Here is a 25,395-nt window from a genome sequence, read left to right as displayed (position 1 = left end):
TGGGTCTCTGTCTCCCTGTCTGTTTCTCTTTCTCTGCCTGTCTCTCTCCATGTGTGTATGTGTATGTGTATGTGTGTGTGTGTGTGTGTCTGTCTGTCTCCCCCTCCCTCCATTCCTGTCTGTCTGTCTGTCTGTCTCTCTCTCTCTTTCTGTCTCTCTCTCTCTGTCTCTGTCAGCTGGATGAATATTTAACTCAATCACAATTCCAGAAGGCAAGAAGGAAGAACCCCAGACAACAGGGTTCATGAGGTCACTTTGCTCATTCAAAACACGGGCATCTCTTGTCCAAAAGAAGCAGAGACAGAACCAGACTGCTGGACTGGATATCTTCAGAACCTAGTCATTAGGGCAGAACTCTGCATCAGTTTCGAGGTGAGGAATGAGTCACAAAAGCATTCTGTGGCTAATATGTGTTTCGGGCCAGCAGAATTAGTCACTGTTAATTTGAGTTAAATTGACAGGGCCCCAGGAAATGTTCATTAATTTGTATTTTGGAGAGCCCGCGATGTACCCTGAAAGAATAAAAAACAGATCCAAAGTCTTTCACTTCACTAAATGCCACGTTGTTTGGAATCAGATCTGACCTCATCCACAAAATGGAAGCCAACTTCTGGATCTCGTGTTCTAGCAAATATGTACAGACTCATTCTACCTAGAAGTTGATGAAAGAGAGGTGGATATGGGGAAGAGAAGAAGGGAAAGCAAGGCCAAAGAATTTTCAGGCTGCTTTAAAAATGCCTGTTTGGACGAGTGGGATAGAATTTATTTTGCTCCATTCCCAGATGCTGCTGCTGCCTTTTTTCCCCAGACATGGGTGCGTGGCTGGAAGGACTACAGTTCACGGACTGAGGCCAGTCTTAACTGCAGCTCTGCCAAGGGATGGCTGTGGTTCTCTCTCACTGCCTTATCAGCAGTAAAACAACAGCCCCGGGACTTATTGGGGGAGGAGGCTGGGTCTATATGAACCGTGTGAAGTGGATACTATGGTTCTGTTGTCATGAGGTTCTCAGCTCTCTTCCCAGTCATGGGAATGGGCTGCATGGAATCATCCAGGTGGTGGGGGCCGTCGAATGGCACAATCGGTGACATCATAAGATTGTAAGATCATGGCACTAGACAGGATCCCTTTGGGGGCTACCTAGTACAGCTCCCTCTTTTTACAGATGAAGAAACTTTCCAAGAGAGGAGAAGTAACTTACTGACAACTGACAGGGGCAGGATTTGAACCCTCTATTCTATCATCAGACACTAAAAAAAAATAAAATAAATAACTTGACTCTTCCATAAACAATGCTGTTCTTAAGCCTTTGCCCATCTATCTTCAAATACTGGGCTGTTATAGGGGAACCATCAGCCCTCCTATTCCCATATCGTTCAACGGAATGGAATGTGTTTGGTGCCTTTATTTTCCGTTTCTCAACTCTATGATTATAAAGTGCTTAATATGCATTGTCTCATTTGATATTCACAACCATCCAGTGAAGATCATAAATATTATATTTTACAGGGAAAGGAAATTGAGGCCTAGAGAGCAGAAGCAGCCCCCCTCCCCTCCCCACTTCCTAGCCCCCGCCAAGGTCACCCAACTGAGAAGGATTCAAATCTAAGTCTGGTTCTCTTTTACTCAAACAACCCCACCCACACTCTGCCCCAGCACCCTTGCTGCCCTGCTATAGGAACAGGACCAATTTCCCTTTAAAGATTTCTTTTGGGTGGGTGGGCTATTGGCATGGGCAGGTCTCAGTGAGGCCAAAGAGGCCATCATTTTTGTGATGCTCTGTCAACAGGATCCTTCCATCACGAATGTCTGATAACCCCCCTAAGACTCACTGCAATTGAGACCCAAAAGAGGCAGCCATCTTCCATGGGAAAATGGTAAAGCCCACCGAGGTACCAGGATCAGGATACACGGTACAAATGTGGGTCGCTGTGAAAAAGAGGCAAACTTTCTTTTTTGGCAGTTTCCCAGCCTTTATGAGTCACTTTTCAGAGGTGAAGAGATGCGTCTATAAAAAATATAATCAAAAGAAAACTGGTGTTCCAAGCATTCCAAAAAGAATATTTTATTAAACTCAGTTCCTGGGACAAAGGCATTTTTAAAATAACCATGATGACCTTCCAAAAAAAAAAAAAGCAAACTCTGGGGACTGTGTGAGTTCTCCACTGGGGAAGAAATGGACCTGGAGATTCATGTGAGCAGCAACAACTCTAAGAATGAAGGGATGACAGGCCCCCTTTGTACGTGGCTATAAGACGCCGGAAATTTTACTCTTTGCATAAAAAGCGAATTGTCCTCCTGGTTTAGGAATCTGGCTGGGAGAAAGACTGAAATGCAATCACATTGCCATTACCCCTGGTGCAGAGAGGCTTTTGTTCTAATCCAGCCACGGGATCTCAACAGAAGATCAATCCAATTTCACAAGGGGTTGGCATGGAGTCAGAAAAGTAAAGAGCCAACCCTGTAGCAATAAAAACTGCCTCTATTCCCTGGCAAACAGGATGGTTCTTGGGAACTACTCTTCTGAAAGGCCAGTGACCTGAACTCCAGGAGGGTGGGTATCCATTATTACAATGAGGGCAACGAGTCTGGAGGCTGAGAGGGGCATCGCCACTCAGGTGACTAGGCAGTGAGTCTTAGCCTGTGCCAGCTCATCTCTTTAACCCCAGGTGGGCACCAGACATGATAATCACGCTCAATGCCCTTCGAGTCAAAGTCCACCAGTGGTAGTTCAGATCCACTGGTCACTTCCCTGCTTGGATCTGAGAGAAGCAAAATCCTGAGTCCTACAATGAAATGGGCCCTGAATTCCATGTTCTTGAAGGGTTGGGGCTCCGCCTTTCCTTCTCAAATGTGGGGCTTCTTCCAGGAATTCTGCTTTTTGAATATTCTCTGCATGAATTCGCTTGAGCTCTTTGTCCCTGGGATCACACCATGAGTTAGGACTAATCAGTTCTGGCGCCATGATGGTCCCAGCTTCCATCTCCCAACTAAGTCCGAGTCTCAACAGCCAGAGATGTCCTTAGATTTGTTCTTCCTCTGGAATCTAGTGTCCTTGGGATCAAAACCTCGCTCCCTAGCCCCAAAGACTGCCCAGGGTGGGGTTTTGGCCATGTAATCTTTGGCGCTGAAGGTCTTTGACCCGTGGCTGGTCTCATACTCTTGGATGAGCTCCTGGAATCGGTCATAATCAATCCAGGTCCACCATTCCCCGTCAATCTTGAACTGCAAAGGAAAAGTAGAGTCATCATTTTAGTGGCTAGGGGTGATTAGAACAGCCTAAAACACAGATCACAGACAGTGAAGCAAAAGGGTTTTTCTTAAAGAAATTCATAAAGCAGATCACCAAATAGCCTGGTCTTTTCCCTAAAATGTGTCTTATGAAGGTTAAAAAAAATCCTTCCAAGTTCTAACAGCAGGCTGCATTACGGTCAAAAGAGAAGTAGAGGAGAGGAAGGGGGAACAGGAGAGTGCAGAGGAAAAGGAGCAGGGGAGGGGGAGGGGGAAGGGGAGAGAGCAGGGGAGAGGGGAGAGGGGGGAAAGAAGGGGGAAGGGGAGGAGGGAGAGGAGGGAAAGAAGGGGGAAGGGGAGGAGGGAGAGGAGGAAAAGAAGGGGGAAGGGGAGAGGGGAGAGAGAGAGAGAGAGAGATCAAAATCCATATATCTGGATAGATACATCCACAGACATACAGATATATTGATATTCTAATCAGATCATCAGTGTGAAGGGGCCACAGAGGCAATCCAATCTTAACTTTATCTGAAAAAAAAAAAATTCCTTTCCAACAAATGTGGTATGTGCCATCTCACCAAGTCTCAGAGAGACCCATGATATCAAATTTACCTCCTTGCATTAATATCTCCAATTCACCTCAAAAAATTGCCCATATCAGTGTTTGTGCATACACATTTACAGTCATGAGGTGAGAGAGGGAACGATGTGTTTGAGGAACAGAGAAAAGGCCCATTTGGCTGGACCATGAGTGTTGGGGGCAGGGGGTGCGTAATGCTAGGAAGGAGCTGAACTGGGACACATTTTAAATGCCAAGCAGCATCATTTGTGTTTGGTCCTTGAGGCAGTACAGAGCCACTGGGGTTTAGTGACATGGTCTACTCTGTGTTTTAGGAAAATCACTTGGGCAGTCTGTAGCCAGTGGAAGGGAGAGACTTGGGCCAGGAGAGCAGATAAGAGGCTATTCCGATGGTCTAAGAGAAAGGGGGTGAGAACCAGAATTAGAATGTGGCTGTGAAGACAGAGAAGGGGCCAGATGCCCAGGATGTTATAGAAGTAGAAGTGACAAACTTGGACATGTGGGATGAGTGAAAGTGAGGAATCTGGCAAAGGGTTTGGGGAGAAGATAACGAGGTCTGTTTTGGATAAGCCGAATTTAAATTTTCCAATGGCTGTTGGTGATATGGGATTGCAAATGGGAAAAGAGAGGAGGGCTAAATACATAGGTTCCTCGGGAGTCATTTGCACAGAGACAATAATGAACCCCATGGGAGCTGACAAAGTCCAGGGGAGAGGCTGCAGAGAAAGAAGAGAAGAAGGCCCGAGGCAGAGGGGAACACTTACAAGCAGTGGGCTGGGGATGGCTGCTGACTCAGCAAAGGAGACCAATTAGAAGGGCAGGAGAAGAAGAGGACCAAGAAAACCCAGCGAGGAGACAGAATCCAGGATGAGAGTCAACAGGATCAGATGCTTAGGAGAGGCCAAGAAGGGTAAGGATAGAGAAAAGGCCATTGTTCTTGGCGATTCAGAGATCTTTGGTAACTCTGGAAAGAGGCGTTTCAGGCAAGTGATGAGATCAGCAGATAGACTACAAAGGATCTGAATTATCTAAAAACCTGCTTTAGTTGCTGTGAAACCCTCGGGTTGAAAATGTCTATGTTCTGGGGCGGCTAGGTGGCGCAGTGGATAAAGCACCAGCTCTGGATTCAGGAGTATCTGAGTTCAAATCCAGCCTCAGACACTTGACACTTACTAGCTGTGTGACCCTGGGCAAGTCACTTAACCCCCATTGCCCCACAAAAAAAAAAGAAAAGAAAAGAAAAGAAAATGTCTATGTTCTGAGTGAGTCTCCCATCACAAGTCTCTCCCTCCCCTTGCACCGGCTCCACTTAGCTGCCAAAGTGACCTTCCTAAAGCGTAGGGCTGACTGGGGCACCCCCCCCCAGGGGCTCCCCACAGTCTCTAGGAGCAGATGTGAAACCCTTCCCCACCAGTCCTTTCTTCCTCTTCAGTCTTCTTACCCTTAACGTCCCTCCACATATTCCACACACTTGCAAGTCATCTTCCCCATTAGATGCCCTTGAGGGCAGGGATGCTATCTTTGCTTTTCCTTGTATCTCCTGAGCTTGGGCCAGTGCTTGGGACACAGGAAGCTCTTAATATGCACTTGCTGACTGCCTGGCCTGACCGACAACATCTCAAGACATTACTATGAAGCTTGGGTAAGTCCCATGATTCAGCCCAGAAGGAGAGTAATTCGATCTGTACCCTTTCATCAGAAATATCAATAGTTCCCATATTGATTCGTACTCTAAGACTTACACGCAAGAACCTTGGCAGGTAGAATACTTAAGTATTAATAACCACATATTTTATTTGTTTTTGTTTTTGCAGGGCCATGAGGGTTAAGTGACTTGCCCAGGGTCACACAGCTAGTTAACTGTCAAGTGTTTTAAGGCCGGATTTGAATTCAGTTCCTCCTGAATCCAGGGCCGGTGCTTTATCTACTGCACCACCTAGCTGCCCCCAATAACCACATATTTTAGACAAAGACTAAGTGACTAGCCCAGGGTCACAGCCAGTAAATATGAGAACAACCACTGGACATCAAGTCTTCTAACCCCCAAAGCTCCAATCCCTCCACTGGAGCACCATAGTACCCCGAAGTCTAGCCCTCTTTTTCTTGTATGTGTGGGGGGGGGGGGCCTGGGGAGGTCGGTTCCATAAAGTGGCCAGGAGGCTAAGCAACAGGCCTGTGGCCACCCAGCTAATAACTATTTGCGCCAGGACCCAATCCCCTAGTTTTCTAACTTCTCGGATGCCAGTTAAATGTTCTAGCCAAGAAAAATGTAAAATATACATACTCTTGGGTGTTTAGAAAAATGAAAAACCCTATACTGCAGAAACTGACTCTTTGCTGGAAGGCGACAAGCTCTGTGGGTTAAAATGGAAATGGATTCAAGATTTCAACTATTCTACCTCTATGTGATCTTCATCACCCTTCTCATAGGGTTCGATGATGGTGCAAATGTCCAGTGTTAGGGGGAAAATGGAACACAAAAAATCAAGAAGAAGCTACTATTCTTCTCCAAAATTATAATTATTATTATTCCTCCCCCCTCCTCCTCCCCTTCCTCCTCCCCCTCCTAGCCTCCTCTTCTCCCTCCTCCTCTTCCCCCTCCTAGTCTGAGTCCTCCTCCTCCTCCTCTTCCTCCTTCTCCTCCTCAGTGCATCAGAAATGGAACAACCATCAAATATTGAGAAGAGCACCTTGGATAAGGTATGACATTGAGGTAAGATACAGGCCCTGCCCTCAAGGAACTTACGTAAAAAGTTTGAGAGTCTCCCAAGCAATAATTCTTTTTTCCCCCTATTCAATTCATTTCTGTATTTATTTAGAATTTTTCTCCACCTTACATGTAAAAATAAATTGTAACATGGATTTTTGAAAGTTTGTGTTCCAAATTCTCTTCCTTCCTCCCTATCTCCCCCTTAATAACTCAAGAAATTCAATATAAGTTATACATGCGCAGTTGTGCAAAACATAGCAGACAAAAAAACTTTAGAAAAAGGAACAAGCAACAACAAAAAAATATACTTCCATCTGTATTCAGATACCAGGAGTTCTTTCTCTGTAGATGAATTGCATTTTTCGTAAGTCCTTCAGAGTTGTCTTGGATCATTGCATTGCTGAAAATAACAGTCATTCACGGCAGATCATCTTACAATATTGCTGTTATTCTGTATACAGTACATTTCACTTTGTATCAGGTCATGTACGTCTTTCCAGGCTTTTCTAATAGCATCCTGCTCATTTTGTTTTAAAAGTAAATTACATCTATATAGTACTTTAAAGGGAGATTTCCTTACAAAACACCCATGAGGTTGATTATTGCAACAGTAATAGCTACCTTATACCTGACAAAGAATTTTCTTCACAATAGGCCAGCAAAATACCACCACCACCACCACCACCATCATCTTACATTGATTGCTTTTGCCTCTGCTTCCAATTTTTCCCCCAGTTACTATTGCTAACTGAGAAGCAACAACTTTTTTTTTTTTAAGTGAGGCAATTGGGGTTAAGTGACTTGCCCAGGGTCACACAGCTATTAAGTGTTAAGTGTCTGAGGCCAGATTTGAACTCAGGTCCTCCTGAATCCAGGGCCAGTGCTCTATCTACTGCACCACCTAGCTGCCCCACAACAATTCTTTTTAATCATAAAAGTATTTTATTATTTTCTAGTTACACGTAAAGGCAGTTTTCACCATTTATTTTTATAAGATTTTTAGTTCCAAATTTTTCTCCCTCCCCAAGAATATGTACAATCACACTAAACATATTTCTGCATTAGTCATGCTGTGAAAGAAGAATCAGAGCAAAAGGGAAAAACCTCAAAAAACAAAACAAAAAGTAGAAATCGTATGGTTCATTCTGCATCTAGAGTCCACAGTTCTTTTTTTTTTTTTTTTTTAGTGAGGCAATTGGGATTAAATGACTTGCCCAGGGTCACACAGCTAGTAAGTGTTAAGTGTCTGAGGCCGGATTTGAACTCAGGTCCTCCTGACTCCAGGGCCGGTGCTCTATCCACTGCACCCTTAGCTGCCCCTCACAGTTCTTTTCTTCTGGATTTGGAGAGCATAATAATTGTAAAGCACTTAGCCCAGTACCTGGCACACAGTCAGTGCTATACAAACATTGTCGTTGCTATTATTTCAAAGCACTGGCTGCTCACCGGTATTACCAATTTTCCTTGAATTTGGAGGCGTGTTACTAAGGCTTCCTTCTGCTGAGGTCTTCGCTCTCTTCTCGGCACCGCTATTTTAGCAGAGCACCCTGGAGTTGGGCTGATCAAGTGATAAGGAATAGGCAGAGCCTGCGGAAAGATTAATACTGCCCATAGAGAGGCAGAATGGAAGTTGGTTCAGCCCCACCATCTGTTAAAGTGACACACAGTCATTTGGAAACATCACATTGCTTCATTTCGCTAACTGCTTCCTGGGACTGGCCCTGTAGATGTGTGCCGTAAATTCATGCCCCAAATCCAAGGCCTAGGCATCGCCCAAAGAGCAGAAGGCTTGAGCGCTATGCCAGTTCCTGGCTAAAATGGAAGACGACTGTCGTAATATCAAGAGGGCAGATCAAGGTTGGAAAGTCAGTAGCCAATGCGTGTGATACCCAGTGTCTAAGGAGGCAAACTGGAAGGCTGGTGGATGAGCTAAAGGGGTTTATTCTTACATGAACAAAAGGTTTACAACTACGCTCTGTGATGAGATCCCTCCAGATTCCTAAACCAAATTCAGGCTTCCCCAAATCTGAAGACATCAGTGACGGAGTCCAACACAGACTCCTGTCTGGAAGGCATGCCTAAGTGCCGTCTGAATACAAAGGGCACTAAAGGAAAATGGGAAGCCCTAAATGGGCACCTTGAGATGAAGCCACAGAAACCCCAGGGACAAGGCTAGACCTACAACCCCACAAAGCCTCTGCAGAGTGAACCAAGGCAGGATCATGAACGAAAGGAAGGGGTACAGGCTCTCCCTTGGCAAGAGATGAAACCAGGCCCCGCATGAACGAATAAGAGTCATCTTGGGATCGTGGGATTTACACTTGGAGGGAGCCTTTGAGATCAACATCCTGCCCTTCAGTTTACAAAGAAAGAAACCAAGGGGGAGTGACTTGTCCAAGGTCACATGGCTAGTAAGGAGCAGAACTGAGCACAAACTCTTAGACCAAATGAGCCAACTTATGGCATAATCACTGATGCTCCACAGCAGAGGCACTAACCCAAGAACTTGTTCTGTTGTGTTATAATATCAGATGACTGTATTTCAGTACAATTGGGATCCATGGTAATTCCCATGTATTTTATTTTATGCACTTAAAACCCTGATTCTGAGGAGCCCCTAGACTTCACCAGACACTGCTGGAGGACCACACAACACAAAGCCAATGAAGAACCCCTGCTCTAGGCTAGAAAAGCCGTGTTCAGGCCAAGCCCTGGGAGGTATAATTTCAGTTAAAGAGACCCCAGATTATTCTTACTTCAAATGTCCAACAAGGCAAAATGTAGTAATCCATAGGGGAAAGGAAGCTAGTGCTTCCTGGCCTTCTGGTATACCAAGTTAATAGCTACTGGTTATTCTCTGTTCTGAGTCCGAGAGGGAGGTGACTGAGGAGCCAGGGGAAAGGAGAGTTTCAATTAAAGACATTGAGTGGGGGCAGCTAGGTAGCACAGTGGATAGAGCACCGGCCCTGGAGTCAGGAGGACCTGAGTTCAAATCCAGCCTCAGACACTTGACACTTAATAGCTGTGTGACCCTGGGCAAGTCACTTAACCCCAATTGCCTCACAAAGAAAGATCACAAAAAAAGACATTGAGTGTCCATCCATACTGGCAATGAACCCGACCAAAATCTGGTTGTTTCTTTCAAGTGTCCTTCACAGCAGCAAGAGATCTCTCCTGTGGAATCTATGAACAACATTTTTAGGCACCTGCCCTCTTTTGGTTTGTTTTGTTTTCAATTAATAAGCATTAACTTTCCTTTCCTCCCTCTCACCACACTGGGGAAAAAACAGACAACCCCCTTGTAAGCAAAGATGTGTGGGTAAACTCCTACAGTGGCCATGTCCAAAAATGTATGCCTCCAGGAGCAGCTACGTGGCACAGTGGATAAAGCACAGGCCCTGGATTCAGGAAGACCTGAGTTCAAATCCAGCCTCAGACACTTTATATTTACTAGCTGTGTGACACTGGGCAAGTCACTTAACTCTCACTGCCCTGCAAAAAAAAAAAAAAAAAAAGAGAGAGATAGAGAGAGAATGCCTCCTTCTGCACCTTGAACCTGGCACTTTGCCTGCTTTCTTCTTCTATTTCATGGTTTAAGGATGGGATCTAAATACCCTGCATTTCAGCTGTGTTTCAGTCCTTCTGGGCCCCAAGGGGAAGAACCCATGACTAAGTGCTGCCCCAAGGAGACAGTAAGCAGCAAGCTTAGGACCACAATGCTGTCTTTCTAGACTCTAGCCCTGCCACTACCTTGCCCTGATCAACCAGGCCAAGCTCCTGGGTTCCCGTCCTCATTCACACAGCCAGAATTTCCTGCTGCAGAATCATGACATTATAAAATCCTCATTTTCTCCCCAAAGAAATTGGGTGCCTAACAGATTGTTCCTAATGTTCCCAAGTAATAAGGTCCCTGCTCCTGGCGGGGGAAAACCTGACATCCATCAGCTTCTCTGGAAACGGGGAAGGAGCTTCCCAATGCCTTTCACGGCAGCTCACATTTAGTATGCGGTTTTGTACTCCTGTTACCAGGGTTATTATAGATAGAAGTCACCCTTCTCACCATGTTTGCTCGAGACATTTACCCAGATCTCACACCAAGAAATGTTCTATTACAGAAAAGGCCCTGTCAATCATTTCACCCCGTCAGCCTCATGCATTATCTGCATCTTCCTCTGCAATTCCCCGGGTTCCTCTGACAACAACCCCAGCCACTGCTCAGCTAACACATTCCTGATGTGACTGTTCTATGGGGGGTCAGCCCTGCTCTGCTAGTCTATGGTCCCTGAGAACAACCAGTACTCTCAGTGTGTAGCAAAAATAATCTCCTTCTATCCATTATTCAGTTATAGACTCAATATGTTATGGGTTGGAAGGGACCTTTGAGAACAACTAATCTAATATCCTCATTTTTATGGCTATGGTGGCTCCCTCAGTTTGGTCCCAGAGAGAATGAATGACTTCCTCACGGCCACATAGCTAGTTAGAGGCTGTCAGGCTCATAAATGTGGGAGCCAGGTCTTAGAGATGGTCAAGTTCAACCCCCTCATTCCCCTGGTGAGGAAACTGCCCCCCCCCCCCCGCCCTCTCCTGCAGTGCTCTTTACAGTATAACTCAAAAGCCACACTTTACAACAACAAAACTTACACCAGACAGGAAGAACAGAGCTGGGACAAAGTGTACAAGAAGGGTGGAAGAGAGAGAAATAAGGAGGAATAGAAGAAGGGACGGGAGCTCCTTTTGTTGTGGTTGCTCGGTCATTCAATCATGCACGATGCTTCGTGACCCCATTTGGAGTTTTCTTGGCAGAGATGCTGGAGGGGTTTGCCATTTCCTTCTGCAGCTCATTTTACAGGTGAGGCACAAAGGGTGATGTGACTTGCCCAGGGTCACACAGCTAGGAAGTGTCAAGTGTCTGAGGCCAGATTTGAACTCAGGCCCTCCTGACTCCAGGACCGGTACTTTATCCACTGCAGTGCCACCTAGCTGCCCCTGAACTTAGGTCTTCTTGACCCCAGGCCTGGCACTCTATTCACTGCACCACCAGCTGCCTCTGCATTAGATCATTTAGAAAAGAAGGCAACAACAAATCCCTTTTGACCTCTCCCCATCTCCTCTTACCCCTTATGCATCACCAGCATCACAACTGCAGCAGCCGCCAAGTCCTTTGCAGAGGAGGTGGGGAGAAAGGGCCTTGGGAGGCTGTGTTGCATTGAATGTGGCATGCCAGAGGAGGTCCCGGGCCTCTCAGAGCCGGCATCCTGCCACCTCAAAGGAAGACACTCACCAACAGAGAGATGCAGCGCACGATTCAGCGAGGGCCCACCGGGGGCTCACTCGGCCAGCTAGCTCCCGGCCGCCCGCAGTCTACATTCTCCAGGCCTCATTTCTGTTACCCAGTTTCACTTTCTTGAAGCAGCTCCAGCGGCCTGCTGTGGGACCCAATGGTAACAGTGCAGCTCCAGAGAGGTTAGGCTCTCCGTGTCTCATTGCCTCTGACCATGCTGAATGACCAGTGTTCCCAAATGGCTCAGTGGTGGAGCCGGGACCTGGGCTCAGACAGTCAAGACGCCCAGGCCTGTGCTCTCTCCATTAGAGCAGGGCCCTCATACCCCAAGCTCCCGAGCCAGTGCTCTGACCCAGGCTCTCCTGGTCTTTGGAGCCAAGGCCTCTCCCTGAGGACAGACTTAAGCCAACTTGAAGCCTACGCAACATATTAATATACAAGGAAAAGGTAAATTCACCAATTATACAAGGAGAATCAATGAAGCTTTGGCTCAGTGGTTCTTATGTGGTACTGGAGATAGAAACACAGAGAAAGATACAATCCCTCCTCTCAAGGATTTTCCTAACACATTCCCTTCCTTGGGCCAGCCTGCCTGACCTGGCCCCATCACAATTAAACCTGTACCCTGCATCCCAGCAACCATGTCCTCTCTCCCTTTGGTCTCTAGTCAACAGGAATAACACATTCGTCCCACGATGATGCGGATGTGGGCCTTGGTCCAACCCACTTTCCCAGGTTCATTCTATTGGTAGGTCTAAAATGAGCCATGTCTTCCAAACTACTGGGATAAGTGACCAGTCCCTGACGTCAGGCTTGGCCTATTACTGCACCCACTGACCAAGATGACCATTGACCTCTAACTAGAAGGTACCCTGAAATAATATAGTTGCATTAACCGTGAACCCTAACCTCACAAAGAGGTTCACTCATTTCTTCAAAGGATTAAAACCAAGAAACCAGAATGTCCAATGCTGTCCAGTCGTTCCAAACCAAGCCCATGCCATGAAGAAGCTTCCTCTGGCACAACCAGGTGGCCACAAGGTCATCCCTGCCCTGTGCCTCAAGGTTCTGTATCCTCTGAGAAAGAGGGAAGTTACCAAGAGGAGTCTTCACAATCATCTCCACCTGACTCCCCTGCCCCCCTCCCCCCAGCCAGGAATCAAGAGTCGGAATCCCACATGGGGATCAAAATGGACCTCAAACCCTAACGATGTTTATCATCATCATTCACATTTAATTAAGCTTGGACCCTGCTCTCATGGAGGTTACAACAATCAAAACTGACTCAGGCAAGTATGTAAAAGATATGTGTACGCACAACCAATGTAACCATTTTCAACCAAGTATTCACTTTGTATGACAGCTAAGTTGGCTCTCTTGCAGATGCAGACATAATTACTGTTAATACCTAACCCAACAGGTTACATATGGTGAGCAATCAATTAACATTTGCTGAATGGAGAAGGAGTAATAATCCCGTGAGGTGATATGAGTAGCCCCAAGCTTCTTGGGCTTCTGAGCACTGACAGCCCACCACAGAGGTGGTGAGCTATCAGTGGAGTAGCAAAGCGAAATCCCAATGCAGGCTCTATTGGCAGCATGCATGGAGAGGGCGGGACCTTTGGTGAAAGCTAGGACACCCACTATAACAAACACACTTAATCAACACCCAGGATCAAACAGTTTTACAGATGGGGAAACTGAGGCCCAAGGAGGCTGACATGAAATGATTCAGTGGCCAGTAGACACCACGGCTACAACGGTGTAAATGAAAATGCCATAAAATGAAACAGAACCGCCCGTGATTATAATGACCAAATGTGGCCCAGAAGCAGCATGAGAAAACACCCCTTCTTCCTTTCATCTGGGGCGGTGGGGGACAGCAGGGGCAAAATGCTGAGTATGCCTTCCAGTGGGTCACTGGTTCTATTGGTTTCTGCCTAGTTTTCTTCCTTAGTTAAAGGGTTTCCTGGGAGGAATGGGGTCTGTATCTACCCTGAAATAACTGTGATATAAAAACAAAAGGCATCTAAAGAACTTAAACAACCCAGCACACATCACATGGCCTCTTCCATGGACCAAACACTTACTAGCCCCCTGCCTCCTCCTTGGTAGGAAGCCCCACATCTTCAAGTCACATCCTTGCTCAGGTGGTTCATTTGGGTCACTCATAGAGCAATCAGTCAGGCAAGGATGAGCTGCAACCCAGAGCCAAAGTGATTATCTCCTGGCATCTGAATACCCACCATTCCTCTTGTTTTTAGCCTCCCTCATCCTTTGTCTGGAGTTTTAAATAAAGCACAAATCAGACGTGGGGTTTCTGTTGACACAAAAGTCTCCACCATCCAGGCTGAATCAAAAGCTACAGGCATCCTTCTAGAAGATCCCATCTTCCGAGAGACAGCAGCAGCAGGGCTAGAAGAACCAACCCGAAGCTCTTCTCCTTCACACTGGACACAACCAGAAACAACATGCATTCTCAACGGTTCTTGCTGAGGACTGCAATGCCATCTCTTGCTGTAAGTGAGAGCCCAAGGGGCTCGGGTGCAAGGAGGCTTCTTCCTCTCTGAGACCAGGACTTGAAGGAGAGCCATCATCCCTCCACCATGATTCCAGGAGAGGAAAGAGAAAAGAAAAGAAATCGTCCCAAGTCTTGATGCCTACAATTTCAGCCACTGACAAAGGAAGTAAAAAAGGGGGTAATGACCAAATGCTGCAGCAGTTCGGATGCAACTGAGCACAAAAGATGCCCAACAATAATGGTGATTTTTTTTCCAAAGTGAAAGTCATCAGAAAATGTCCTGAGCTCCTCGTCCAAACTCTCTCTCTCTCTCCCCCCAACTGCCTCCGGGAAGGCTCCTCTTGGGTGTCCCACTGACACCTAAAACTCCACATGCCCAACACCAAAGATCTGGTGATGGGCAACCCTGGTTCAAGTCCTGCCTCCCTTCTGCCACCTAACATGCCTAGTCAGGTCACTTCCCTGGGCCTCAATGGGCACATTCTCTTTCTGCTAACCCTGCTACTCCTTCTAGTTCTGCTCAGTCATTGGTCCCACCCTTCACCCACTGCCCTCCAGGCACGATCTTAGCGCTACCTTTGGCTTCCCCCTTTTACTCCTCTCTAAGCAGAGGTGCTCACAGCAAATCTTTAATAATCTCTTTGGTATCCACCAGGTGGTGCAAGATGATGGAGGCGGGCCAGGCTGAGCCCTCCCACCACTCACAGATATTCCGGAGCTCAAGGTACCAAGTCATAGCACATTGTTTGGTAACTACCTTCCCTGAACTTGATTTTTTGCCAAGACTATGGGAAATTTTCCATTTCGATTATTCCTTTTCTGTATTACCCAAATATCAGGAGGATGTAAAATGAGTAATAAAAACAGCAATATAACAGTGCCTTTATTTATTTGGCACTTTCTCAAAGGAACTCCAAGCACCAGGCAGGGGAACTGTGTCATCCATCTTTATAACCCTGTTTTGAGGTGAAACAAAATGGTGTTTCCAATTACCCAGACTTCTCCACTGGATAGAAGGCCTGCCTCAAAGCCAGGCCGGCAGAGGAGGGTTTGTACTTGGTAACAATGCAACTCCTAAGAAAAAGAGTCCAACAGAGAAGCTGCAATATTTACTCTCCAAGCAGATTAAGGGACTTATCTCAACAGAGTCCTATGGCCTAGGAGCAATAACCGTTGAAATGGAAGGTAGAAGTCATCACCAAAGCAGCTTTGTCACGGAATCTTGCTATTCTATTCTGGGGAAAGAGCATCAGGAAAATCTTTGAGGAGTCCCCCCATTAGAGGCCACACATCTCTCCAACCGGCCTTGCCACTTCACATTCACAAGTCAAGAAGTCGACTTTCAAGGGCTTTTCTGCGCGTCATTTTACACAAACAAACAAAAAAATGCTCCCCACGGTGGTATCATAAAGAATGGGGCAAGTGAGATTTGTGCTCTGTTCCTAACTACCTAATGAATCTTAAGATAATCAAGATAATGAAATGTATTTATTTAACTGAGAACAATAAAAAAGCAATTATGCTTAATACTGTCTACCTTATCCTCTGATTTACTTTAATAATAAGTTCTTGCTCATATTTTAAAGATTTATTTTCTCCTATCCCATACATCTGCACAGCTACAAATAGATTTGTCCTCTGGAAAAAAAAAAAAAAGCTAACCTTTTGAAATATAGGGGATTAAATTTTATAACAATAAAATGCTTCATTGGACACTCAGGTACTTTCCCGAAATTTGATTCTGTCTGAGCAAGATTCTTCAAGCCGTGCAAATGTATCTGTGTTTGGGCAAATATAGCGTGAGGGCTTTGGCTGCTCTCTTACACCGAGCAGGCCTAATTGCAGAAAAATTAAAACTTCAACAGATTTATGGGATAGAATAAAAGGGAGAAGAGGAGAGTGACTTATGAAATGCTACTGCTGGCAAATGGAAGTCAGCCAAAAATCAATTAAACGGCCCTAATAAGGAGCACGCTGTGCTCTGTTCCAGAGATCTTACCCTGGGCTCCAGAAGCAGTATCCTTCTTCACACACTTCTGAGAGTCTGTGAGTGGAGGAAATGGGGAGAGTGTGAACAGAAAGCCCAGGGAGTCATGGAGCGGAGGAGGAGGGCAGCTCCATCAGGGATGCTGCCCATAATGGTACTCGGCTCCTGATCCCTAAGCCCAAATCCTCAGGCCGGCTCCTGACCTTTGAGGAGAAGAGGAAGGATTTGCATGTGTTACAGCAGGTTGGGCTTGGGGCTTCAGCAGCCTCAACAAAGGCTGAACTGGGTCAACAACAAGACCAGATTGGCTAAATATCCATTTATGTAAAATGGGTGAGCCTGGGCCCATGACAGCGGCGAGACCGTCTCATTTCACAAGAAACAGCTGTGGAGTCTGTACTTTCCAGCCCTGGGACCTGCTCACAGCCGTGATTTGAACATTTGCACTTGCTGCTGTTATGTACGGGGCAACAGGGACTCGGGAGGAGAGAAGGCACGATAGATTCCTTTTTCTTTAAGCGGCTTCACAATTGGGTTAAATTAAATTTAAACTGACTCGATTTGAATTTCTACCAATTTTTGTTCAGTCATTTTTCAGTCATGTCCATCTCTTCGTGGCCCCATTTGGGGTTTTCTTGGCAGAGATACTGGAGTGGTTTGCCCAAAGTCACATAGCTAGTAACTATCTGCCGATTTTAGACGAGTACAAATGTCCTCTAACTTTCATTTAGGTCTTTTTCTCTCCTTTTACCCAATCAACTGGAAGTATAGAAATTGACATATCAATCAATTCATTAATCAGTCCATGAAGCACTAATTTCCTATCAGACAGATCAAACTAAACGCCTCATATTAGCCACCTTACAGGTCCCTGGATTTCCTGTGTTCAGCCACATGAATTCTGTAGGCAGAGGTGAAAGTAAAATGTTTTAAATGATCTGGAGTAGACTGTACATGGATGACAAGGCTAGAGCTACAGACAGGAATGCTTTTTTAAGGTTAAAAGAGGAGGGAAAGGCTGCCTCCGTGGGCACCTGCAGAATCCAACTAAAAGGGTCAGCCCTAGAGAAGTTGGCCAACAAGGGGTAGAACAAAATGGCGGTGCTAGAGTAGGGTTAGGGGTGGGGGGAGCACTCAAGGATAAAGATCCCCTACCAAGGCATCGCACAGGATCTGGCTGGGAGCCAGGCATGCTTACAAAGCTGAGTAATGATTAGTGATTAATTCTCTGCAGCTCATTAAAATGGGTGTGTGGTAATGCAGCTAGAACGGAACAATTCAGTAGCTCCTCTGATGAAAGAGGCAAAAAGCTTTGAAAACACAAATTAATTTTAAAATAAAAAATAAAGCACTTCCACAGAAGAGTTCTTTTTCTGCTCAATTTCTAGCCTGCAAAACTGGTAAGCTGGGAAAAGAATCCTAAATGCTACTTCTCCTGTTCTTAATATATACCTTACTCACTCCTTGAGGTCTCTAGAGCCACAGAGGCAAAAATAAATGGCTGTACAAACCAGCAGAGGCCCTAAGGCTTCAGGAAATTAGCCAGGCAAGAAAATGGGCCGCAGTGCTAACTAATAATACCCTACGTTTATATACTGTTTGCTAAGCACACTGTGTGTATTTCTCAACACGTATAAACATGTATAGATGCATATACCTGTGTCCATATTCCTATAGTCATCTGATTCTCACATTAAATCTCGTGAGGTAGGTGCTATTACTATCTTCATTTGACAGAAAAGAAACTGAGACTGAGAGGACAAAGTGACTGGTCCACAGCCACACAGGTAGTGAGTGTGAGAAGTGGAACTTGAACCCAAGCCCCCAACCTCAGGCATTATACTGCCCTGCTTTTGCCCACTGCTTCTTGTCACTGATGGCTCATTCCTGAGAGCCATGCTGCTAAGAATGAACAATAACAACACCGTCAAAAAGAAAGATGATAGCCAAGTAATTGGAAGGTCAATTTTAACTGTATACGGCACCACATATCTTTCACTTTGAGTACCTGGAAATCCAGACTGGGGACCAATGTCTTCAATGTGGATTGTTCGCTTGACTTGGTAATGTAATCCATCCTTACTCATACTTATTACAGTAAACTATATTCATAAATACAATATTTTTAACATGTTCGTATAAAACAGCATTAAACAAATTAGCAGTAATGAGAGCACAGGCCCTCAGATTATGCAAATTCGGCTCCAAGGCTGCTGTCACCATCTGCCTGTAGAAATATCTGTCTGGGTAGGATCTAATAACCAATTGACTGTGGATGTTTTCTTTGGCTGACTTTTCTAGTCCTAGCCCAGGATGGGAGTATCTGGATAAAGGTTAAATTGGCACCCAAAGTCATTCCTCCTTGAATATGTCCACGATTGGTACTTTTAACTGGGAAGAGCTTAAATCTGGATAAATAAAAAAGAATGACAGCCTAGGAGCATGAAGGATGTTACCTACTTTGGCATGAGGTGAAAATGGCAACTCTGTCTCATAGGGTACACCTAGAAGACCCATCATCTCACAGGACAACACGCCCAGCACCGATCATACCCTCCCAACCCTTGGCTGGCTCCTAAGGAGCTTCCGCTGACTAATTTTCTACTTCTGTTCATAATGACATAGTTCTCCAAGTTATCCAGGCTCCTAATCTTGGAGTTTCCTTTAACTTAACCCCCATTTACTCATCGCTGTAGTGGGAGTTCTTAACTTGGGGTGCACAGGCTGCCACCCTCCCAACAAGGGTCAGTCCATGGACAGATTTCAGGGGATTCATGAACTTGGATGGGAAAAATCTTATCTTTATTTCAATAGGATTGATTTCCTAAGTAATCTAGTATATTTTATTTTATGCACTGAAAAGCGGTCTTCTGAGGAGAGGTCTGCCATGGGGGGCTGGAACACAAAACACTTTAGGAACTCCTACACTCTGGCCAGTTAGTCCCAAATCCTTCCAATTCTTCCTTTGAAATAAGAGCCTGGTGTTGTAGAAAGGACACTGGGCTTGAAAGCCAATCACCTGGGTTCAAGTCCTGAGCTCAACACTTACTGGGACATGGTCTTGCTGAGCCTCAGTTTACCAATCTCTAATATGGGGAGAATATTTGCATGTCCTGACTCACGGGGCTATTGGGAGAAAAGTCCTTTATAAAACACTGGACATATAGGACATTTATCTTCTTCTCCATCCCCATGCTACCTGAGCCTAGGTACCCAGGACCTCAGAGCTACAACTGGTTCCTGGTTAGCACCCCAGATGTGATTCTCATTGCTCCCCATCCACACTAATATTCCTAAAACATCAACTCTCACCAGAGGATCATAGACTTGGAGCTGGAAAGGATTTTAGAAATCACTTAGCCCACCGTTCTTTTTACAAAAGAAGAAATTGAAGCCCAGAAACATTAAGTGACTTAGCCACAGTCACATAAGGACACTCCATCAGGTAGAATAAGGAGAAGCACCTGTGCCTTTTCAAGGCCCTTCACAGTCTGGTCCCCTGGAATCCCTCTCTCCCACCAATAGGAAACCTCTGCTCAAGTCAAACCGTTTTCCACCCCTCCTCCCTCCTCCCTCACATCTTTGTACCTGTGTACCTGGTTACCCGTGATGTCCTTGCTCAGCCCAGCCCCAGAGGTGGCCTCCCAGCTCTCCTCCCCAAACAAGTGGCACTTCCTGCACAAGCCTTCTCCCCCCCTTTAGCTTGTGCCGATTCCTCCCATGCTAAGCCACTCTGCTCACTCTGAGTCTGCATCACCCAGTTTTACACTTAAAAATATACTGCCTTGTTTTGTTTTCTAAGTGAGTCTTGTCCACCAAATGTAAACAGTAAATTCAATTCCATTCAAGAGGCACAAGGTGGGGTGGGTAGACGGTAACATACAGCCAATGAGGAACTCCAAGCAACAGGAGTAAAGGAGACCAAGGAGGAACTGCATGACAGGCAGAGATTCTGGGCTGGTCCTCTGGCAAGGGCGAGGGATGGCAGGGATCTCTGGGTGCATGGACGGAGCTGCAATCCTCATCACCGCAGGCTCATGAGTCCTCCAGCATAGGCCTCCTCTCTACAATACACCTGATCCGGCCAGCTACTTTTCCTATCTTTGATCTCTCGAGGAGCATTTCTGCCCCCCCAAAACCACATCTAGGACTGTCCTGGGGGGGGCCCCATGTGGTGGGTCCACTGTCCTCGATGGAAAGAAAGCCATTTGTGATTTTTTTTTTAATTTATTTATTTTGCAGGGCAATGGGGGTTAAGTGACTTGCCCAAGGTCACACAGCTAGTAAGTGTCAAGTGTCTGAGGCCGGATTTGAACTCAGGAACTCCTGAATCCAGGGCCGGTGCTTTATCCACTGCACCATCTAGCCGCCCCCCATTTGTGATTTTTACAAATCTTTTCCACTTTTCATCTCTGACTGCCCTTGGGATGACTTTAACTGCATGGATGTCTTGCCAAGCTTTCTTTAAACCAGTTTTATCCACCACTGCTTCTCACTACATTATGAGATTACTGATACTGTTCAAAATGATCCATCATCTTGATTCATGAGACTTAACAGCCAAATTTACATTCTTGCCTGGGTGTTCCCTTTTTGCAAACATCTCTTTTCCATTTGACAAATAAGACAGACATTTGCTGACTAAAGCACTTTCTGGGCTCTTGTGGTCTCCTGATTGTGGCGATTAATTTATATTGATTAAACTTTTTATAAAATGATTATAATCAGTGTCAATGTCATTTCTGTTGTCCATTTCCCATTTCTGATTAGCCATGGACAAATCCCAGAAGGGTCCTGTGGTAAGGGGTGGAGAGTAAAGGGGGGGTGGGGGGAGAGGGGGAGGTGGGAGGATGCATCATTTACTAAAGGCCAGGAATTAATGATAAAAGAACATTTTTTTTTTAAATGAAACCCTTCCAGTCAGTCACCTCATCTGAGGAAATGACACTGAGAAACTGAAAAATTAAATTCAATATTTGTTTAAAGTATTTACAATAGGCTTAACTAGTTGGTATGTTAACCATCCCCACACCTATTCACTTATATTTCAATTTTTTGACAGTATTAAGAAGATATCTTTGTTTCAAAGAAACTGCAGGTGTGATCACAGAGCAGCTCTTGGTCCCAAGTCCTGAAGTGCTTGATCAGAGAAGGAACAGGCAGCCCCCTTCTGAAGTGCGAAGACCCAGAAGGCTCTGAAATCAGAATCCAAGCGCTTGGCTTTTAGTTCAGGCCATTCCCTGGAGAAGCAGTTCTGGAGGCTGCTCAGACGCCGCTATCTGCTTGTTCAAGCAAAGAGCTTTCCATGTTTAACAGGAGCAGCAAAATTTTATCTTGCACGGAAACTGTTTATTTGTGGAGAGGAGGAAACATGGGTCTGCTGAACTTTGACTAGCTTATAAAAAAGAACCAAGACAATCATTTGGATAACCACTCTAATGCTGTTTTTCTGAATTGGGCTTATGGTCATCATTATTATTACTGTTATTTTAAAAGGGAAGAAAGGCACTGTTTGAGGAAGAAAGCCTACATCTGCACAGCAGTGCTCTCTGATAGCAGTGAGATAAAAAATGAAGGGGTAGAATCATCAGGCAAAACTCTCTGGGCCCCAGGAATTCTAAGTGATCCAGAATTTGGTAAATGCTTTCATTTTTTTCTGACAGGTAGAAACTCTCATCACAGGATTGTTTACTCTGAGTTTTTCTCCTTCACTTCAGGCAGGGGACTAGAGGAGATGACAAGGGCAGCTTCTGAGCAAGTCTTACAGACTGCAACCCAGTGAGCACAGAGACACCCTGAGGATGGCTCAAAAAGAAGGGAATGGCGCAGAGAGGCGTGGAATGGCCCAATTGATGAGGTCACTAGAAGGAAGTCGGCAAAGTCACAAAGATGGGTTGTAGAAAAGGGGCAAGAAAGAGAGCATCAGGTATCCCTGCTGCATCCATCCTTACCTTGGTGTGTGCAATCAGGAGACAATTGGAGTGTTCATGCTCACAAGCGATTTCATAGTTGGGGAGCAGATCCACAAGCTCTTCCACGAAGTGGATCACCTCCTCATGCCAAGGCACATTGGCCATGGTGAGGTTGCTGGCTGAGCTTTCTCCACAGTAGGTCACACCCTATGGAGACATAACAGCAGGGAGGATGAGAGCTGGCAAAGGACCTCCACCAGGGACCAGCCCAGGATGCAACACAGTGTTACAGACAAGGAGAGATAAGCACTGAAGGTCACGTAGCCAGTCTGTGATGGCTCCAGGACTAGTGTCTACATCTCCCAACTCCTCCCCAGCCCACTGTTCTCTGCCCCATGAAACCACACTTTCCATGAGTTGGATGTTTGAAGGATCACATGTCAAAGTTATCCCACATTTTACATCCCTTATTTATAATACTACAGAGCATCATTTCAATCGCAATCACGCCTTCCATCTGAGAATCTCAGTGCATGGTAATATTTTGTGTAATACTCAAAGGATTCCATAAGACATGGAGTAATCAATAGTTTCTCAACAAATTGAATAAACTCCTGTTTATAAGTGAGGGGAGGGGCAGGTAGGTGGCACAGTGGGTAGAGCACCGGCCCTGGATTCAGGAGGACCTGAGTTCAAATCCGGCCTCAGACACTTAACACTTACTAGCTGTGTGACTCTGGGCAAGTCACTTAACCCCAATTGCCTCATCAAAAGAAAAAAAAAATTAGAAGTGAGGGGAGAAGGGCACGTTTTGGGAACAGTCTTGCTTAGTCCATCTCTGGAGGTCCTTTCAAACTAAAAGCAGATGGCTCTTGAAGAGAAACAATGCCTTATCCCATCTTACAGATGGAGAAAATTCAGCAGTTGCTGAAAGACTCTAATTCAGAGATTCTTCACCTTTTTTGTGTAGTCTTATGAAGCCTAAAATGTTTTTTCAATGCATAAAATAAAATGCACAGGGTTACAAAGGAAATTAATTCTATGGAAATAAAGATGTATTTTTCCCTATCCAAGTTCATCAACCCCCTGAAATCTATCCACAGACCCTAATTCTAGGAGTGTGGAGCCCCAAGTTAAGAACTTCTGTTTGGAATGAACTACAATGATGCTGTCAGTAGGATTTTTCCTTTGGAATTTTCTTAAAGGTATGGAGGACCATAGTTCTAAAGCAAGAAGTAACCTAATAAGCCTCTTATTTGGCAAATATGGAAACTGAGTCCCAAGGTCACTTGGGAAGTGTCAAAGATGCTCCCAAGTCAGTGCTCTTTCCATACTTCATCCTTTAATGATGAACAAGGCTATTGATTCTAAGAAAAATAATAAATGCTCCCTTTCATTAGTAAGCACCTGGAGGTTAGGAACCATTTTAGCTTCGTCTCTGTGCCCCGAACACCCAGTAAGAAAGGAGACAGGCTTGTAGAATATGTAGAAGCTTCATGTCTATATATAAATTCTTTTTCCAAGAGAAAGAAAGAGAAGACTCTGGACATGGAATACATAAAATAACACACCCAAAAGTGAAAGTGATATTTTAACAGACGGGGGGGGGGGGGGGGGGGGATTGCTGTTGGGCTGCCATTCACAAATTGGCTGTCACTGTGCAGTATGATCCCAGATTCCTAAAGCAAAGACTCAAAATTAACATAAAACTGTAAGAATTATGAGGAAAAAAAATATGGCACACAATTAAAACTACTCCAACATGAACTATTTAAATGAGCTGTTGGTGCTGAAAACTGGGACGTGGACGGGAAAGAGGGATTGACATGGATTGTAACAATTTCCCAAGAGTGTTTTACCAGAATGAAGAGCTCGAAAGAGCCCAGAAACTCCACTGGTCAGCAGATGCCTGAGGTGGGCGCCACGCAGAATGAGGTATAAAAAGCCAAAGACGATAAGGATCTGGACTATAACTGCATTTGTGAATTATGACAAGATTGCCCATGAGATATCAGTAACTGCCAACCCACACACTGACTTTCCCATCTCTGTTCAGTTTTCACGATAATAATCTACACATGCGGCGAGGGGATCCTTGAAGAAGACCTATTAGAAGGAAATGGGCAGACTTCTGCAAACAGTCTCCTATAGCAGACCACAACTTTACAGTCACATAACTAAGTGCAAAGAATGCAAGACACCGTCTTGCTTATTGCTGCTGACAACAAAATGCCGCCTTACCGACTTTCCTCTAATACGAGGCACATGTGAAAATCATACACTGTGTGACGGTCCTCTGAGGACTGACACCAAGCAAGGTATAAAATAGGGAGACACACGCCTGTCAAAGGGCCTCGACACCGTCATGGAGGAGGCTCAGAGTTCAAAAGAAAGACCATGACAGGCTCCTGGCTCCAAAGCTGGAAGGGACCTCACGGGCCCATCTAACCCAAGCCCCTCCACTGAAGCCTGGAGCACAGGCAATGTGCCCACGGTCGAGCTCCCAGTAGAGATCAGAGACAAGGAGAGAATCCTGGTCTTTTGACTCCAGAACCCGTATTCTTACCCCAAACCAGAGGAATTCCAATGTATGTGGAGTCTTGCATCTGCTCGTTTGTAGACAATACTGAGACAGCTGCATCGAGCCTGGAATCTCCAAAGCAAAATTCATCATCGTTCCTAAGTTAAGCAAAACTATCCACACGGGAAAAACTAAGAGGATGAGGAATGATCGTTTTCCAGAGCACGAAACACTGGGACAGAAAGCCCATGGAGCTGGTGTGTTAGGATCTGTCTGCTGGACAGACACTGACTCTGGATGATGAGTGATGAGCAAAATGGACAAGGAGAAGAGCAGGCCAAATGACCTTTAGAGAAACAGTAACAGGTTTAATGAAAACAAACTCCTACCTGAAAAATAAACCCTCTTTTGATGTCAATACTCACCGAGTGCTTTCATACAAAGGCTAGACCAGAGGATCCAAAGAATTTAAGTAAAAGATCGCCCAAAAGGCAGAAGGGAGCTTCATGGTAGGGGTGACCAAGCTACGAAACATTACAAATGAGGAATCACGCCAGAGGCAGCATTAAACGTACTGGTAGAGAAATTTATGACTACAAAAAGCAATAGGCCAATCACATAAGAAAAGAGACAATGATAATCCATGGGCAG

General features: G+C 45.3%; 1 protein-coding gene across 1 annotated transcript in view; it reads right to left on the bottom strand.

Annotated features, from left to right (window-relative positions):
• Positions 1-2,053: 2,053 nt before the first annotated feature.
• The window catches only part of LOC122753604 (S-adenosyl-L-methionine-dependent tRNA 4-demethylwyosine synthase TYW1-like), a 244,033-nt gene continuing 220,691 nt past the window's right edge, over positions 2,054-25,395 (bottom strand). The window contains exons 15-16 of the mRNA XM_044001116.1: positions 22,263-22,430; positions 2,054-3,223 (exon numbers count right to left, since the gene is read on the bottom strand). Of these exons, the coding sequence (XP_043857051.1) occupies positions 3,002-3,223; positions 22,263-22,430 (390 nt within the window). The 3' untranslated portion in view covers positions 2,054-3,001. The remainder of the gene's footprint in view (positions 3,224-22,262; positions 22,431-25,395) is intronic.

This window comes from Dromiciops gliroides, chromosome 4, assembly GCF_019393635.1.
Source record: "Dromiciops gliroides isolate mDroGli1 chromosome 4, mDroGli1.pri, whole genome shotgun sequence".
Classification (NCBI taxonomy): Eukaryota; Metazoa; Chordata; class Mammalia; order Microbiotheria; family Microbiotheriidae; genus Dromiciops; species Dromiciops gliroides.
This window is presented reverse-complemented; position numbering and strand designations above follow the sequence as displayed.